Source organism: Sus scrofa, chromosome 9 (genome assembly GCF_000003025.6).
Source record: "Sus scrofa isolate TJ Tabasco breed Duroc chromosome 9, Sscrofa11.1, whole genome shotgun sequence".
Lineage (NCBI taxonomy): Eukaryota > Metazoa > Chordata > Mammalia > Artiodactyla > Suidae > Sus > Sus scrofa.
The window spans coordinates 413,845-433,132 of record NC_010451.4 but is presented as its reverse complement, the minus strand read 5'-3'; the positions used below and the strand labels follow the sequence as shown (position 1 = coordinate 433,132).

Sequence of the window (19,288 nt, the reverse complement as noted above, 5' to 3'; positions counted from 1 at the left end):
CGCCCTGCAGCAGCGGACCGATTTCCTAAGAATCACGCCCTGTCTTCTGCAGGAGAGCCACGGCCGCCCTCGCGCCTCCCCAGCGTCCCCTGGAGCTGCTGCTCTGTCACAGCTCGAGGCAGTGCTGTGGCCTCAGGAGCCTGATTCAAACCCCCTGAAATGAGGGTTTCGGGATGACAGGGACGGAGAGGCTGACATGTCACGTCTGTCCAGGTCTTTGGGATCCAGGGGCTCCGGTGTGCCATTTGGAAGCCCTCGTAGAGTTGGGGCCGAGAGACACCTTGAGGCCCCCGAGAGACAGACCCACCTTGAGGCCCTCTGGCCAAGTTCCCCCACGTGCCGGGGGGTGGGGGGCTGAGACCTCACTTGCTGAGAGGACCTCTTTTGCCTCCAGTTGAAAGGTTTCTGCAAAGATTTGCCCTTTGCGCTTTTTTCGCTTCCTTGGGGTTTCGTCTGCAGACCCCGGGAGGCTCATCTGCTCATTGATTCAGTGACACGCGTGGCCTGCCCTGAGTGCAACCCTAGGAGCTGGAGAAGCAGAGGAACAGACAGACAGGGGCTCTCACCCTAGAGGAGCATGCGGACAACACGGGCGCAAAGACATAAATACAGGGGGTGGGGGCATGGTAACTAGAGGCAAATGCGACTCGGGAAAGTTTAACAGTGGGGGGGGGGCTCGCATGAGCGTGGCTTTAGCAGAGCAGCCGGGAAGGCCTCTCTGAGCAGAGCTGAGGGCGATGAGCAAGACGGCCTCGTGAGCAAGACGGCCTCGGGACGCTGTGGCCTAACAGCCGGAGCAGAGCGCAAGGGCCGAGAGAGAGACAACCAACGCGAGACGCAGGCCGGGGCCAGAGGACCCAGGTTCTGGGCGGTTCTGCTGTGGACCGGGGAGCTTGCCCGGAGAGCCGGAGGCTGTGAGCGGGCGGCCGGGATTCCCGGTTCTAAAAGGTCTGCTGGCTGCCGCGGGGAGACGAGGCTGAAGGCGGGAAGGGCGAGAACGGAGAGCCCATGGCAAGGGCCGGGCCGGCGGTGGCGGGGCCGGGCGCAGGGCGGTAACAACCGAGGAAGCGGACCCATCGGACTTGGGATGGAACTTAGAGGCGGATCCAGGAGGATTTGCTAGCGGATCCAAGAGGAGCGAGACAGGAGGAAGGAGGCCGCCAGGGACGAGCCGGGCGGAGGACGAGAGGCGCGGCTCACACGCGTTCGGGTTGAGGTGCTTTCTGGCCGTGGCCGGCCGGCGTCAAGAAGGCCCTGCTTATACTGCCGGCCTCCCAGGGGAACACGGTGCCTCAGAGGCTTAAAAAAACACCCGATGGGTGGGAGCAAAGCGTTTTCTCATCCGAGCATATTCATCTTAACCCAAAAATAAGCCATAAAGAACGAGTCACTGGTTGCGTATCTAAGCCAGACTCACCGTGGTGATTTTGATACGTCTAGTGGCGTGGAGTCACCACGCCAGGTCCCGGGAAGGCCAATTACCCTCCAAAAACAAACCAGCAGACTCACGGAAGAAGAGATTAGCTGTGTGGTTACCAGACGCCGGCTGGGGAAAGAGGAGGGGTGTTCAAACACACCAGCTTCCCGTTACAAGTACTGAAGGTGCAAATACAACACAAGTACATTTAACGCGACTCCGTGTTACAGTGAAAGCTGTTGAGAGCGTAAGGCCCAGGAGTTCTCATCACAAGGAGAAAGCGTTCTCCTACTGCTTTAATGCTGCATCGACACGGGACGAGGGGGGGTCATCAAACTCCCGTGGTGACCGTTTCATGTGCACGCCCAACATCTTACACGGACACCTCGCCACACGTCCATTGTATCTCCACAAAACGCTGAGAAAAGAATTCGTTTTTTAACCTCTTTTGTTAAAAAAAAAAAAGACTGGCCCCTCGGTCAGCCCCCACCCCCACATGGCAGAGACACATGTGAAGACACGAGGTCCCCAGGCAGGAGAGGAGCGGGCTTCCCGCGCTCCAGGCAGGGAGGTACCGACTGAGTCGCCTCTTTTTAGGATCTTGAGAAGAATTCCAGCTTACCTGGGCCTCAATTGCCTGATGACACTACCTAGTTTCAGCCAAACAAACCATCACAAAGCAGAGAGCAGCTTCAAACAGTTCCTGTAGAAACCCTGGCGCCCTGACGCAGGACCCACAACACAGACCCAGGTGACCCACAGGACATGCAGAACTGGCACAGCCTGTTCTCCTGGTACTAGGTCCTGCCGACCGCATCAAGAGATGGAAACAATGCTGATTTAATCCGACGGACAAAGTTTCAGCCGGAACACCGGCAATGAGCAGAAGGACTCTGAAAAATGACTTACGACCACTGCTGTCAGCAACGAACCTTGCCAAGCTGTCAAAACGGTACCTTCAGAGGCTAGCCAGCTATTTAAAATTTGGTTCATGTAATCTGTATCTCATTCCTCTACTGTTAATGATGTACACAGTATATTAGCCAATAGTGCAAGCATATAATTTTAAAATAAGCAAACTTCATAAATTCAAAAGTATTGTGTGTGTGTGTGCATGTGTGTGCGTGTGTGTGATCAACAATGATCAGCACCTCTAGGACAGAGAAGTTCACAACCAGAGAGCCTCCCTGGGGGAGGGCAGTCTGGGAATCACCCGCAGACGCTGTTAGTTGCAGCTATCGTGCTGACCTAAATGTCCACTGACAGAGGATTGGATTAGGAAGATGGAATACCGATACACAATGGAATACTACTCAGCCATCAAAAAGAACACAATAATGCCATCTGCAGCAACATGGGTGCAACCAGAGATTCTCATACTGAGTGAAATAAGTCAGAAAGAGAAAGACAAATACCATATGATATCACTTATATGTGGAATCTTCTATATGACACAAACGAACCTATCTATAGAACAGAAACAGACTCTCGGACATAGTGGTCCAGTCAGAGCTGCAGCTGAGGCCCAGGCCACAGCCATGGCAATAGTGGATCCGAGCCACTTCTGAGACCTTCACTGCAGTGTGCAGCAATGCCAGATCCTTAACCCACTGAGCGAGGCCAGGGATCAAACCCACATCCTCACAGAGCTCATGGCAGGTCTTTCACCTCTGAGCCACAATGGGAACTCCTGGCTACGCTCCTTGTATAAACAGCATCTCTGCACTCCCCGACTCACCACGGCCCCAGGCTGCAGGGACCACAGGCTCCTCTCCTCCCGGCAGCAGCATCCTGACCTTGAGTCCCCCTGACCACTCCCGAGTCTCCGCCCCAGGGCACTAGCGCCCTTGACCCTCAGCGCCCCACTCCAGGGGACGGCCACGGCCCTCCCCAATCCCCGGCCTCCACGCCTCCCGGCCTCGGCGCAGCTCTCACACCAAGTTCAGCTTCCGAAAGCGCCCCTCGGACTGCGTCACTCCCTGGGCGCCTCTGTGTCCCAACTTCAACTCAGCCGTGGTCTCTTTCTCCGTATCTGAGTTTTCATCCTTCTCATGCCCCTCAAGGGCCTATTTTTTTTTTTTTCTGCTTTTCCCGTAAATCTTTTCTGTTTCTCCCCAGTGACCACATTCATCTGCCCATTCAACCAGCCCACGGGCTTTTGCTCAGCGCCCCGAGTAGGAAGCTGGGCGAGACGAGGGCACGTGGGGAGCAAGGGCCGGAGCCGAGGCCAAGAGAAAGACTTCCTTCCTTTCCTCAGGCCCCAGGCCCGCTGACCACCAAATGCTGCTCGTGCTTCCTCCCAAGTTCCTCTAATCCATCGCTTCCTTTCTGTTCCATCCTGGTGCCTTCATGTTCCGGCTCTCTTTTACGCATTCAGAAGCTCCCAGGTCGGTTTTTCTGCCTCCAGTCCTGACCCCCAATTCAGTTAGAGAGATCTTTCTGAATACAGATATGACCTTATGCTCCCTGATGCAACCTGCAGTGACATCTGGCCCTAGAGATCACGTCGCCTTTCCTCAGCAACATACCCTAGGCCGCCCGTGGCCTGGCCGTGCTTTTCCCACCAGCCCAGCCACCCACGGCCTTCCACCTGCCGCGCCAGCTCACGCCGAAATGGCCACGATCGGCTGTGGGCATCGTGCTCGCCCTCTTGCCCCAAGGCTGTCCCTCTGCTGAACCCCCCCCCCATTTCTGCTTCGCCTGTGCGCCCTGCGACGCTCAGCTCAGGCTCCCTCTGCGGGGAAGGCTTCTCCAACTCTTCTCGGGTCGGCTGCAGCCTGAGGGACGCGGTCCCATTTGTTCAGGGCTTCTCAGCACCCACCACAGAGCTGCCCCGGGAGGCCTCTCCATGTGCGCGCAGCGTCAGGGAGCCAATCCCAGGGCATGGGCTGTCCCCAGGGGTGGTGCCGGTATTCAAACCGGGAGAGCTGGGAACAGAGGCTCTTGAGTCGGATCTGAATTCGAATCCTGGCTCGGCCGCTTGCTTGCTGCCTGACACCTTCCCACGCCTCCACCTCCTCGTCCACAAAAAGGAGACGCAAACAGACTTGTGCGGACGACTGAGGGAGAAAAGATGGGCAGAGCGCTTAGCGCAGTGCCGAACGCACCCAGGGCTCAATGAACAGCAATGGTTTACTAAACTTTAAACTTTTTTAACTAAAAGAATTTCCTGCCACGTCTATGTAATAAATATTGGTTTAATATTGGTCTATATTGCTAATTCAGGCTCTATATTTTCTTTCATCTAAAACAGAAATTTTCAGGAGTTCCTGTCTTGGTGCAGCAGAAATGAATCCGACTGGGAACCACGAGGTTGTGGGTTCAATCCCTGGCCTTGCTCAGTGGGTTAAGGATCCAGCATTGCCGTGAGCTGTGGTGTAGGTCGCAGACACGGCCTGGATCTGGTGTTGCTGTGGCTGAGGCATAGGCCAGCAGCAATAGCTCTAATTAGACCCCTAGCATGGGAACCTCCATATGCTGCAGGTGCGGCCCTAAAAAGACAGAAAAAAAAAAAAAAAAAGAAATTTTCTGCCTGTCCAATTCTGAATCATTTCTCAGTTTTGAAAAACTGAAGGAGAAAGTGCCTGACTCCTTCCTGCCCCAGGCCCTTTGCACTGGCTGGCATCTCCTCCGTCAGAGCACCTGCCTCCTGAGTTCTGCTTGGCCAGCTCCTCCTCCTTGAGGTCCTAACCCAACCGCCACGTGCTCAACAGCTTCCTTGAACACTCGCCCCCCTCACCTCTTGTCTTTTATCACCTCAGCAGCACTTTAGCTTCTGGGATTAAGCCTTCTTTACTCTTTACTGTCCATCCCCTTTTGCAGAATGTGAACTTCATAAAAGCCGGTTTCTTACCCATTATGTTCTCACTGTTTCACCCCAAGTTCATAGAGTGGCACAGGGTGCGATTTCAATAAATTGTTTGAATTAATTTTTCTCAGCTGCTGCAAAGGAAAGCTACTGCTATTAAAAACTGAATTCAAATTTTCCAGTCTCTCAAGAATCCAAGTGCTATAATACTTCCTGCTTTGCCAGGTGCTTGGATTGTGTCTTTTTAAAATTTCATTAAATTTCAGTTTTGAGAATAATCAAATACAAAGACAAATATCTTAGCAAACATAGTCCTTCCATAATACATCCCTTATGAAAGGACAAATAACTATGAAAGAAAAATAGAAATCCATGTCATCAGTAATCTTGCTTTAGACACGAAGGACTTTAGGGATTACTATGCGCTCAAGGAATTTGTTCCTTGGAAAACAGAAGCGTGCTTTTTTGTCATCTTGCCAAAACTGATCACTGATGGTACAAAGGTCGCCTGCGGGGCAGGCCGTCCCCAAAGGTCTTCAACGCCAAAGTAGGAGATTTTACCACATAAAAATGACTCAAGAAAATGTCTAGTCGGAAGGGATTATGTTCTTTGATACAACTGGGGGCTTTACTTTTTTTTAATGATATTGGAGAAACACAACACTTGATGGAAAAACAGGCAAGGTCTGTGGATGTTCGCAGAAGAAGAAATCCTGACGGCCGCGGCCATGGGACAGCATGTCTGTCGCCTCACTGACGACCAAAGGAAGACGCGCTCAGAGGGCGCCGCTGTATTTCCAGACTTGCAAAAATCGAAAAGACCAATGACACGTGACCGGTGTGAGCGATGACGTGGGCAATAAACACGCAGACGCACGCGGAGGAGGTCGTCGTTTCTGGGGAGTGACTCAGCAGCGCGTCCACTCAGTTTTTAACACGCATGTCCTTCGACCTGCCACTGGACATCTGCAAGCCTGTCTTTCAGGAACACTGACCAGGCGCACAAAGAACAGTCACCGCGACTCTGTTTAATGGAAAAATTAGATGCCGTGGGCGTGGCCCTTAAAAAAAGGACAAAAAAAAGAAAGGAAAACGGGGAGCAGCTTGATTAAATGTCCGTCAGCGGGAGTGCGGCTACCACACACAACGTCTTTGCACACGCACAGACGGGTAAGCTTTAGAAGAAGAAGGCAGCCCCTCAGCGAGGAAGAGCATCTGTGATCCAGTCCCTGGTTAAAAAAGTGCACACAGTTCACAGCACTGCGCAGATCACACCGATATATTTTAAGCGTTTTTTTCACACTTAAACCTACGGCCTATTTTCAACACAGCAGCCAAAGTTCTCCTTTCGAAATGTAAGTCGGAACCTTGCTGTTCCTTGGCTAAGTCCCTCCCTGGCTCTTCTCTGACTCGGACCCCGAGGTGCCTTACCACCATTCCACCCCCCATGGTCTGGCATCTCCGAGGCTCTGGCTCTCTTCCTTGGCCCTCCGCCTCCTCCCTCGGCTCCCAGCATCCCGCCTTCTCGCCAGGGCCTCAGGGGCTTTGTGCTTTTGCTGCTTCTTCGCCCAGAAGTCCCTACAGCTGGTTCCTCCCAGCCTTTAAATCTCTGCTCGGAGGACACGTCCCCAAACCACAGTCCTTGAAGCGTCTGCGGACACCCCGTCCTCGTCCCCCTCCCTTCCCTGCTCGCCCGCTCCTCCGCTTGCTGGATACAGTTCTCTCTTCCCTCGAAGTCTAGCTGATGTGCAACGCTGGGCCAGTTCCTGCTGAACAGCAAAGTGACCCAGTCACGCAGAGACGCCCCCTTGCCTATGTGTCTTCCGCCACGGTCGCGCCCAAGAGACTGGACAGAGCTCCCTGTGCTGTACAGCAGCACCTCACTGCTGATCCCCTCGAAATGCAATAGTTTGCATCTACTAACCCCAGACGCCCGCTCCCTCCCGCTCCCCCTTTGGCAGCCACAGGTCTGTTCTCTAGGTCGTGTTGCTTCCTTTATTGGTTTGTGGTCTATCTCCCGCCTCTAGGTCACGAACTGAGATTTTGCTCTTTTGTCTCATTATTGGATTCCCAGGACCTAGAATGGTACCTGGCACACAGCAGATGTTCAATAAATATTTATTAAATGAATAAATAGTATTTCATTTTTATAAGTGCATAAAAACGCATTTGGAGGGAATTCCCATTGTGGCTCAACAGAAACGAACCCAACTAGTATCCATGAGAATGTGGCTTTGATCCCCGGCCTCACTCTGTGGGTTAAGGATCTGGTGTTGCTGTGAACTGCGGTGTGGGTCGCAGATGAGCTTCCATCCCGAGTTGCTGTGGCTGTGGCGTAGGCCAGCAGCTGCAGCTCTGATTCGACGCCTAGCCAGGGAACTTCCATATGCTGCACCTATGGCCCCAAAACCAAACAAATGAAGAAAGAAAGAAACAAACAAAAAACCAGATTTGGATAAAATACTCTTGGAACGGATTAACCCTGAGATCCTTCTGTGCAGCACTGAGAACTACGTCTAGATACTTACGATGCAGCGCAACAATGGGACAAAAAATTATGTACACACGTATGTGTAACTGGGTCCCCGTGCGGCACAGTGGGGAAAAAAAAAGTGTGTTGGGGGAAGTAACAATAAAAAATAAATTAAAAAAAAAAGAATGAAAAAATACACAACAAGCTATTGATGGCGATTATTTCTGGAGAGTAGGACTGGGAGCTGACGGAAAATTTTCCACCCTAACTCTGTACATTTCTATACAATTTGAAAGATACAACACGCAGGTAATTAAAAACTAAACCATTTTAAGGGAAAGACAATGATCCCGTCTCTCCTTCCAGATGACCTGGAATAGTCTGTGCTCTTTTCCAGAGACACACAACGATTTCCAACAAGAACCATCCTGGGTTTGTCTCCACTGCATTTGCCATCGGAGTTTGGAAAACACCAAGTAAGCCTGGTCTTTATGCTGAACCAACACCGTCGAACAGAACAAGAATAGAACACACACACACACACACACACACACACACACACACACAGACAACACCACGGCTTGCTGGTGCAGGTGCCTGCTGGGTAAAAGGCCTTTCTAACCAACACACCTGACCCCTCTCTGCCTGCTTCCTCCTTTTCCGGGAGGAGGAAGGGGTCCATGGGCACGTCCTCGTGCTGGTAAAACTTTCCGCACGGCAGTCAGACAGGCAGCTGGACGCAGTCCCTGTGGACTACAAAATTCATCCAGTGCCACAGGGAGCTCCGGAGACAAGACACGGGGCCACCCTCAGAAGCAAATCCAAGTTCACTCCGCGAGCATCTCAGGGACACAGTCACACACCCGACGGCTACAGGCCCCCCGCTGAGCGCCTTTCACAGGCTTTCCTGGTCAGGAGGCCCCTGTCGAGCACCTCCTGGCCCGCAGCCCGGGACCTCTACCCCAGCAGTATAACCGCGGCAGCCTTCATAACCCTCTTGCCGGGCGTGCTCCGCGGGGCCCTTACTCTGGCTTTTCCTGGATTCTTAACTGGCCACCACGGCTCCCCGGTGAGCCGGCAGGGCCTCTTCCTAACGGGGCAGCGGTGGGAGGAAGGGGGCGCCGTTCATCTCTGAGGCCAGAAAGAGGCCAGGTCTGCTTGTCTCCAAAGGTTTCTGCAGCTCGCCCTGGAAAGCAGGCAGCAACAGCCGGGGCTCATCGCCCCTTTGGGGTGGAAAGTGGAACGCTTCAAATTTTAAATGAGAACAAACCAACCAGCTGGGTTGTTTTCAATCTTTTTGTTGGTTTGTTTTCTTTCTAAGAGCATTGGCTGGACTAAAGTCAGAGCACCGGCCCGAGGGAGAGTTACCCTTGGTTTTACTGGATTCCCACTGGGCTCGGCTGCGGGGCTACTGCTACAAGCGCCCCCGGGCGCAGCCTTGCTTCTGCAGAAACGCCACTGATCACCACCGCTCAGCTCAAGTTTCAGCTCTCAGGACCTGGGGTTCTAGTGACACTTCAGAAAGGCCCTCCATTTACTCTGGAGGGGTCTGCTTATCAAAATTCACCTTTCTCGGGACCACAGCACAGGCTTTGCGGTGGGACCCCATCTCCATGTGACCCTGAGCAAGAGGACTTAGCCCCCGAACCCCAGTCTGCTCATCTGTGAAACGGAGAAAATATGCTGCGTGGGAAAGGTCCGTGAGGACTGAGAGAAGTCAGGCGGATGCGGTGCCCGGGCGCAGCGTGACGAGTGAGGACTCGGTAAATTACTGCCATCGTTCCTACAAGGTGAGACGCTCATTCCCCACCTAAGGCTTTTTCGGTAGACTCTCCGTAACTGCTCAGAACAGTCTCTCAGCAAACAAATCTCAAGACTGACCACCCTGGAACCTCTGGCCCAGATTCTTCTTGCCTGGAACCTCATCGGAGGAACAGGGCTGGTGCTGCTCCAGCGCCGCGTCTCAGATTTAATTCTGAAACACACACACGCATCACCACCAATAATGACAACCACGTAGGTGGAGCTGAGCCCGCTGGGAGGCTCGGGCCACAGCGCAGGGATCTGAGCTAAGGCCGCCGTGCTGTCTCTAGACGAGCTGTCTCTACACGAAACCCAGAGCGGAGTCCGTTCGTTGCCACCACGGGCCAGACCAGAGGGAGACGACGGGGAGCTGCGACAGGGGAGGGTCTGATACCTGCAGTCCTGCCTCAGCCGGGGCACCACGGTGCCCTAAGAAGAGGTCCCCCAGACTCTCACAGCAACGCTCCGTCTCCTCGTCAACCTGCCTCTTCCACCCGTCCCTCAACTCGGCGACCTGTGCTAAGTGCCCACAACATGCCAGGCGCTCAGCCAGGTCCTGGGGGGCCCCTGATCCAGGAGGCAAGGCCAACGCCCACGTGTAGGTCTCAGACGAGCACGGCTGTCCCCGCGTCCTCCAGAAGGAGCGAGGGAGGACGGCTGGGCCAGACGTGCCCCTGGCCACCCTGAGAACTCGAGACAGTCCTGGGAGCGAGGGCACCCGGCCAGCAGGCCACTCACCACACTGGCTTCCCACGCGGCCCTGGCCCACGGCACAGGACTCTGCCTGCGGGCCTGCTGTCCCGGGAGACCTTTTAGCCACTTGGAGGTCCATGCCCACGAGCTGGAGGTGAAACTGCTCCCTCTGGGCGGCCTTCCGGAGCGTGCGGGTGGCCTTCCGGAGCCGCCTCTCTGTCCGCTTTATGACACAACTCAGATCACAAGAAGCTGCAGAACCGAGAGAGACGGCGGAGAGGGAAGGTCAGGCCACACGGTGTGAACACGTCCAGATGACTGCAGGACCCCCCGACACCCACAGCTTCCCGAGGACAGGACGGGGAGAGCCTGGAGCGGGTGCAGAGCAGGCTGGGCGGCATTCGATTCAAACAGAAATGTATGGGCCAAAACGGTAGCTTGGGTTTTGGTGAAGCAGGTAAGATTGCCAAGGTTCCAGACCAATTCAGTTTACTTTGGGGTGAAAAAAAACAGGAGATGCTTCCGTGATTGCACTAGCTGCCCCCAAGAATGACGCGGCATGAAAGGCACGGCAACAAGGAGCAGAGCTGCGAGAAGCCTGGCACCAAAGACTGCTTTCAAACCAACCTGTCACCTCCTTTTGGTTGGTTTCAAGCTCAAACTCAACAGTGACAAACACGTCCTCCGGGGCACTCGGTCGGCCAGGGGCTCCCGGGACTTGCTTGCGGGAGCTGCATGTAAGGTTTGCGTAGCGGAAGCTCTCTTTCACTGAGCTGTGCTCCTCTGCATGAAGAAACAGAATTAAAGGAAGCCAAATCCTGGCAAAGCACTCGGCTGAGCATTCGCCAGATCTCCGTAAACATTTCATTAGAACAACTCTCAAGGGACTGAAGAGTAACTCCAGACGCCAAGACGTCGGAAGCGCTCGGCCGGGAGCGCGATGCCATTTTAATGGAAGAGCCCGTACTGCCTCCTACGATGACTTCACCGTTTAGCTCCCGAAACCTCGTCTCGGGGGAAACGGCGGCTGCTCCCACCTGCCCGCCGCATGGGAACCCGGACTGTCCCGCAGCCCGGACTGGCGGTTGTGAAGGTGGGTTCCTTCCTGCAGGTGGTTTCTGCCAAGCTGGACCACAAGGTCCCAAGCACATAAGGCACGAGCATCGGCGTAGAAAGGACACTAACTCCTGCTCTCGGGCAAACCGACCTTGGAGTGGCGCAACCCCAAAGGAACACTGGAAACCACATCAACAGGGACGGCTCGTTTGGAAATGACTTGGAGCAAAAATACGTGGCACAAAGAATCGACAGGACCACCCAACACCACGACGGCGTGGAGGACGGAGAGAGGGCCACGCAGGCAGGGACGCGCGTGTCTTCCCTCCCGACCTTGGCCGTCCCTTCTCCCCTGTGGCTTCCAGGGACTCCTTCCACCGGTGACTGTCGCACCTGCAGCCCGTTCACACAATCGCCTTAACTCTGTCTTACAGTCTCACCTCCCGGGACGAGGTGCTGTCTGTCCCACGTTCGTCTCTAACATCAAGGACGTTTCAAAGCCCACGTCATCGGAGCCAAAGGAAGGAGGGCGCGGGTTCACGTCCCCTGAAGACCTATCTCACCTTCTTCTAAAAGGCTACTGTCGAATCTCAAACCGAACGGACGCTCACTTTGCACCAGTCTCCCACACCTCTTTCTTTAAACTTTTTTTTTCAAAATAAGTTTAGATAAAAAAGTTGCTAAGATGCTGCTGAGAATTTCCAAATGCTCTTCACCCTGTGTCCCCAGTGGTAACCGCTTACAGTAACATGTATCTTATTTTATTTTATTTATTTTTTATTTATTTATTTTGTCTTTTTGCCGTTTCTAGGGCCCCTCCCGCGGCATATGGAGGTTCCCAGGCTAGGGGTCTAATCAGAGCTGTAGCCGCTGGCCTACACCACAGCTACAGCAACGCGGGATCCGAGCCGCATCTGCAACCTCATGGTTCCTGGTCGGGTTCGTTGACCACTGCGCCACGACGGGAACTCCCGTAACATGTATCTTTATCGGAGCTCCCGTCGTGGCTCAGCGTTAACTAACCTGACTGGGATTCATGAGGACTCAGGTTCGATCCCTGGCCTCGCTCAGTGGGTGAAGGATCTGGCGTTGCCGTGAGCTGTGGTGTAGGTTGCAGATGTGGCTCAGGATCTGGCGCTGCTTTGCCGTGGCATAGGCCAGCGCTGCAGCTCCAGTTTGACCCCTAGTCTGGAAACTTCCATATGCCACAGGTAGGGCCCCAAAAAGCAAAAAAGAAAAAACAAACAAACAGACAAAAAATATATCTTTATCAAAACTAAGAAATTAACATGAGTGCAATAGCATTAACTGAAGAGAACGAATTATTTAAAGTCTGTTTTAAATAAGGCTTTCCCCTTCTCATTGAAAAGTATAAATGATCACTATGGAGAATTTGGAAAAGTCAGGAAAAAAATTAAAATCACCTGTCATCCTTCCACCCAGATATAACCCACTAGTAAGGACATGGTGAGTTTTCTTCATCTTTCTTCTACTCACGCTTTTTCTTACACAATTTGTGTTGTATTTGATATACAAAACATTATTCTCTCTTTCCGTCTTAGCATTATAATAAGAACATTTTCTTATGTCATTAAACTTTCTTTGAAAACCTGTAGCTAATAGCTGCATAAGAGTCCATCAAGTGGAGGTGCCCAAATTAAGCTTGGTTACTGCTTAAAATAGGCAGTAAAAAGTGACTAAAGCACACTTACTAGCTTGTTTAACATTTGAGGGTAGACCGGGGAGAAAACACCCCCAACACATGAACCTTTTTTTTCCTCTTCTCCAGAATCATTCCATGAAATAACACTGGAAATAAGCCGGGAAGCGAGAGGAGGGTGCGGCTCTGCTCTTTTCCCAAGGCCGGGTCTGCAGGACAGCGTCTGTGCGGCTGAAGCCAGTGGCACCACGGTCTCAGAAACCAGACCCGGCAGGAGGCTGGACGCGGCCTCTGTGCTCCTCAGGATTCGCCCTTCCGAGCAAACTGCTCGTCGTCTCTCTGGCTTACATTTTAAGCAAACCTTAACCTTAACATCTAGAAAACGTAAACCAGCATGATCACACGTTACCAACGTATCTGGAACGCTCACTGGTTCCTGTGAGCTCACAGGTCTCGGTGAAGCTTCACGCGCTGCACCCGGCAAAGCAGCAGCCCCAGCGTAGCCCCAGGAGCACAGGGGGCACCACGCCAGGCCCTTCGTCCTCGTGTGAAGAGACTCCTTGGAGACGGTGAACCGTCTGACCCCAGCGGCAGGGCTCGGCTCGTCACAGGTCCCCTTTCCCAACGCGCAGGCGGGCGCCCCGCGCCGCCGTCTGGCTCCATACCTGGTGGTGCTGGTCGCAGACCCTCCGGAAACGGCTCGGCCTTTTTCAAACTACATATGCCTCCATTTAGCTTAAAGGTTACACTCGTCCTGACGCTGGCGACATCTTCAGAAAGAAACAAGCGAGAGACGTTACCCTCCGAGGCAGGGGCACGGGGACACCGGGTGGGTCCCCGAGAGCTCTCTGCACGCAGCACACCACAGGGCCCTCTCTCACGCTCAGGCCACAAGGCTGGGAGTGTGCAGGTGCCCTCCCCGGGACTGGGGGTGCCAGGAGCCTCCTAAGGGGCTCACTTATATCCTCCGTCTGAGATGGACCCAGAGCCCAAACGAGGGGGCCAGAGCCGCCTCAAGAGGGATGAAAATGAGGTCGTTCCTGAGCCTTTCCAAGAAGAAGGCCAGAATCCCCAGTTCAGACTGGGCAAGGATGGCACTCACTAAACGTGGCTAAGATTTCCAGGGTGTGTGAGGGAGCAGGGCTCCCACTTTGAGGGCCTCATATGGAAAATTCTGCTCTCCTTTCATGGTCGGTCTTAACCATATGTCAGGTTCTGGAGCCAATGACCAGGATTCAAATTCCAGCTCTTTGACCTGTGATGAGAACTTGAGGAAGTCACTTCCTCTCGCTAAGCCTCAGCTTCCTCATCCGTAAACCGACACCGTTATAGTCTGTATGCTCCTGGGCTGCTGTGGGTTCAACGAGATGATATAAACCAAAGGTGCTCCTGTCTGGTGTGGTGTCAGAGCCGGACGGCTGTTAGCTGCCTGCTCGCCCGCCCTTAGCGTGGCCTTAAGCTCCAAGTGGCCATCACCAGGGCTTTGGTGAAACAGACCACGGTGCCCCTCCAGCGGGGTCCCAACGCGAGGCAAGGGGGGCCGTGAGGGACAGTGCCTAAGACTCTGGATCCAGACGCGCGGTCAAAATCCCGGCTCCGGGAGTTCCTATCCGAGTCACTTTGGATTGAATCCACCGCTCGGGGCCTCAGCTGCCTCGTCTGGTGGATCGCCAAGCTGCCCCGAGGGCCGTGGTGGATGGAGTAGCTAGCCCCTGTGACACAGAGGCCGGCCTGCTTCAACCGCTCCATCAAGCCACACGAGCTGTTCGTATCAGCTTCGAGTCCCCAGCTCTGCCCGTGTCCTCAATGCGGACCTCAGCGGCCACTTCCTCACTGTCTCTTCTCATGACGTCATCCCAGACGGGCGTCATCTGGGAGGACAGGTCCTCATTCTTAGTCTTTTGACAAAACCAGAAAGGGTTTGGGCCCCTTTCTTTGGACAGAACCCTTGCTCCCCTCCCGCCAGGCTCAAGCCTCCACCACGGCCTGTGCCCAAGCGCACGTGTCCTGCTCGGCCTCTGAGGGGCTCTCTGGCACAGGGGGCTGGGAGACCTGTGTCTCCTGGTCCCGGGGCTGCGTGGGCCTCTGCCCAATGTCATGACCCCCCGGGGCTGCACAGAGCCTCCCAGCACACATCCCGCAGCATCTAATGTGGGGCGAGTCAGACAGCAGGCACTAGGCCTGCAGGTAAGAACATCCTGCCTCGTGCCTGAAGCATCAAAGAGATTAGAGAACAGAAGAGAAAGCCAGCGCCCAAGACCAGCACCCCACAAGGGAGGCCCAGGGAGCACGGCAAGCCCCAGAGACAACACACAGATCTGGTAATTACCCCCGGAGGCAGAGCCCGCTGACTCTCGCTGTTTGCTCCTGGGAGGGGAGGAGGAGCCGCAGGTGACGGAATAGGCCTCTTGCAATCCTGACGGACAGAACGTGGGTGAGCGGCAAGCGAGCAGGTTCCGCACAGGTGCTCCTGGGGCAGCTCGAGTCACCCCACCCCCTGTGCGTGAGCCACCAGGAACCCCCAGGACACAGGGTCTCCGAGCCGCCTCCGGGGGTCGAGGGGCCACTGTCAGAGACCTGGGAGCCCTTTGAGGGCATCTAACACCTCACGGCCGAACGTCTGGCCCTGGCATGAGGACCTGCCCAGGGCCTGGGAGCCACTCACCTGAGGAGAGGTGAATGCCAGAGCGACAGCTGAGAGAGCACCTGTCTCCTCCAGCGCTCCTAGTGCACTGCAGGGACACGCGGGGTGACGCGCCAGCGGCCAGGCCCCCTCTGCTTCTAGACAAAACACAGACACACAGAAAGAGGACACTTTCTGGGGGGGGAGAGGACGGCTGGGTCCCTCGCACAAAGGCCCCGAGGAAAGACGGTGGAGCGACACCCAGCGCAGAACGGAGACCCCACGCTCAGCCCAGGGTGACGGGGTCCCTGCGGGCGCACCCCTGCGGGCGGAAAAGCAGCCGGGAAGGCAGAGCGAGGGCCACGCGATGCAGACGCACGGAAGGACCCCCGAGAGCCGCCGAGTAGCTCCTGTTTTTAAAGTGTTTGGAGCTCCGGCAGCCGCAGCCCGGGCTGGGAGCTGCCGTGCCCGCCCGGTGCCCCTGCCCAGCACGGAGCCCGACTCTTACCCACACAGTCCTTTCCGTTCCAGTGCAGCGTGTGCCCAGAGAGGCACTGGCACTCGTAGCCGCCCACCGTGTTCACACAGACCTGCTGACAGCCTCCGTTGTGGACGCTGCACTCGTCGGTGTCTGTGCGGAAACCTGCCCGTCACGCAGCCGTCGTCCCTGAGCCGCGAGCGGCCCTGCGCTGGGGAAGGAGCGGGGGCCTCGCGGGCGGCGCCCCCCGAGCGGAGGCCGGGGGCACGGCCTCCGGGAGCCCAGTCTCTCCCAAGCGCAGGCTTGACCGGAGACCCCCAGGAGGGTCCCTCCGAAGGGGTCCCCCTCCACGTCCAGACACCCAACTCTGACGCCGCACAGGTTTCCAGCTTAAACACCCATGGACGGCAGAGTGAATTGGGAATGTGCACTTGACAGTTCACCACGCTGGGGTGCAGAGAAAACCGACCTACACTAGTCGCCGTCAACCTGAGATGGTGCGCGGTTCGGAAGGTGACTCCTACTAAAACCCAGACACACCCCCGTATTCCGAGAACATTTCTGGGAGGCTCCCGGGGGACCGTGAGACTGGCCTCAGCCAGGCCAGGGATGTGTTGGAAAGGAGACGAGAAACACAGCTACAGCCAGTGACTATCATCCTTCTTAACACAGGACACAGGACACGGGATTGGGCAGGAAGTACTTGGGCCAGTGGTCCCCACATCCTCGGACCCCCAAAACCGTTTGGAAGTCTTGGAATCAGACTCTGTTTCCTCAAAGATGAATTGCTGAGTGAGTCTGAGGCAGCAGGGGACGTAAAGTCCGATTGAAGCCGTTTTCGGCCACGTGGCCGTGAAGTCACGAGACTTCAGAACCTGTTGCTTTAAGGGCTCAGAGCAGAGAGACGGAGCCATGGTCCCACCTCCAGATCAGAGAGCAGCTCAGGGAGCGGGAACCACACTCCGCAGCCCGTTTCCCGGCCCAGCGGCCTGTGGAACCGGGCGGTGTGCTGCCACGCCTCTCTGGGGACCGTGACTCCCTGTTTGTTGGGAGTTCCAGCAGACAGGGCGTGAGGTCCCGAGAGACCCTCCCTCCCACACTCCGGGGACAAGTGCATCAATAAGTCCATGAAGAACTCGGAGCTGAAAGAGCTCAGCTCTTCTCTCTGCTCCATTTCACATCTGATGAGTTAAGGGGATGAACGAGGAGGGTTTCCCGTAGCAGATGCTCCACGTGAGTGGACGGCCTTGCTACTCCTGCACAGGGACTGGCATGTCTGCTTCACCCCCCGAGTAGAAACCTGGCCCTGATCTGGGGAAGCTCAGGAGGCAGGGCCAGCCTCACCAGACCCTGGAGGGTTCCACTCACCTCCGCAGTGGGTGAAGCCGTAGAGGGTATACCCCGCGTTGCAAGCACATGCAAAGGAGCCAGGGCGGTTGATGCAGCTGTGGTCGCAGGTCCTCTCCAAAGAGCATTCATCCACATCTGCAATTGTCGAGGCAGAGGGGAGCTGAAACCATGTCCGAGGGATGAGTTCGGAGGAGAAGAGCCGGTGTGGACCAACAGCAAAAGCAAGACGGTGAAAAGCTGTCTATCGGGGCGCCCCGCTCGCTTGTGCTCGGGAGCGTGGGGCAGCCCACAGCAGGCACACCACGGCCGGGACCCTTATTTCCAAATTCTATTGCAAACTGCACTTGCCTTAGAAGCTCAGCGGGTCCCCCGCCCCCATGCTTACCTGCAGGGCTGAGTAATTTCAAATAATGAAGTGAGATAAAATACTTAAAAAGGTTTGCAAGCCCGTGTATTATTACTGTTCTTTCATTAACTGGTAAAAGAGCAATAGTAATTTTATAAGGTGTGGCCAATTAAAAGCAGAAACCACTTGAGCTGGAGCTGGGTCTGGCTCCTATCTCTTCCAGATCAGCCAGAATTAGTTTTCTGGCCCCAGGAGGCCAGCTGATCCTGGGTTCTAATGCCGTCTGCACTAAGACAAAGCACTACTGAGCATCCTTGAGAATCTCCTACTGCAGCCACTGAACGTGGTGCTTAAGCGCCCAACAGGGCCCTCTTGGCCAGTCCTTGGCTGGGCTCCTGCCCACAGTTCGGTCCCACGGGGCCCCTCCCCTCAGAGGTCAGCGTGGAGGCCTCCTTGGCTTCAGCTGAGGCTACGGCGTCTAGTGTTGGGAGGCTGCTCTGCTGGACGAATCATCTCTGCCCCCGGGCCTGGCCCCGCGTCGCTCCCGCGCATTAGAGTTCAGTGCTTCACGGCCTCAACTCTCTGGAAGGTTTTAGCAGAACTGCAATTTGTGGTTCCAAATGGATAAACCAGGACCCATGCGGGACGCAACGGAAGCCAACGGGACCCCTGCAAGATCACGGTTTCAACACCAAATGTGCCCTAAGAAACCACATTCAAGAAACACCAACATTTGGGAGGAATGGGGGAGTGAGAAAAATGAAACCAAAAGGGACAAAATCTTGCAAAACCGCTTCTTCATCCGTTGCGCTTCCGTAAATAAACGTGCTCTGTGCAAATCTTTGTTCTCCAAGACGGAGCCGTGAAAAACGAGAAAAAGTCCATTTCTTCTGCAGTAACTGGTATCACTCTGAATTGTGTTATTAACGCCAGCCAGGTGCCGAGAAAGTGGGTTTGTTCAGTAGCTGACTTTGGCTGCTCGCAGCCGGCTTTTGCTTTGCCAGAAATAACGAGATCACTTCTCTAATTCCTTTTTAACGTGTTTACACAGCTTGAACAGGATTTCTTGCTCTATACATTAAGACACATTATGTGGAGCAGCATATTTGCTTTCCAAGTCAAATGGAAGGAAACCAGGCAGGAATCATCTGGAATGAACGTGTGAGTTTAACAGGGGCTACGGGTGAGGCTGTATCACGAAGAAAAACCGAGAGAGAACTCTAACTCACAGCACAGGATTTTGAAAAGGTAACGTGCATCTTTGTTATCTGAAGTGAAATTATGTATTATTTTCTGATTTAATTCTGGAGTTTCTTTTTAAAATTTTTTTTTGTCTTTTTGTCTTTTAGGGCCGCACCCACGGCATATGGAGGTTGCCAGGCTAGGGGTCAAATCAGGGCTACAGCTGCCAGCCTACACCACAGCCACAGCAATGCAGGATCCAAGCCTCGTCTTTGACCCACACCACAGCTCATGGCGATGCAGGATCTTTAACCCACTGAGAGAGGACAGGGATCAAACCTGTGTCCTTATGGACGCTAGTCGGGTTCATTAACCTCTGAGCCATGACAGGAACTTCAT

General features: G+C 54.7%; 1 protein-coding gene across 1 annotated transcript in view; it reads right to left on the bottom strand.

Annotated features, from left to right (window-relative positions):
• Positions 1 to 19,288, bottom strand: part of SCUBE2 (signal peptide, CUB domain and EGF like domain containing 2) — a 67,846-nt gene that overhangs the window by 24,519 nt on the left and 24,039 nt on the right. The window contains exons 8-14 of the mRNA XM_021062256.1: positions 17,380 to 17,496; positions 16,036 to 16,164; positions 15,576 to 15,683; positions 15,240 to 15,326; positions 13,576 to 13,680; positions 10,822 to 10,977; positions 10,240 to 10,446 (exon numbers count right to left, since the gene is read on the bottom strand). Of these exons, the coding sequence (XP_020917915.1) occupies positions 10,240 to 10,446; positions 10,822 to 10,977; positions 13,576 to 13,680; positions 15,240 to 15,326; positions 15,576 to 15,683; positions 16,036 to 16,164; positions 17,380 to 17,496 (909 nt within the window). The remainder of the gene's footprint in view (positions 1 to 10,239; positions 10,447 to 10,821; positions 10,978 to 13,575; positions 13,681 to 15,239; positions 15,327 to 15,575; positions 15,684 to 16,035; positions 16,165 to 17,379; positions 17,497 to 19,288) is intronic.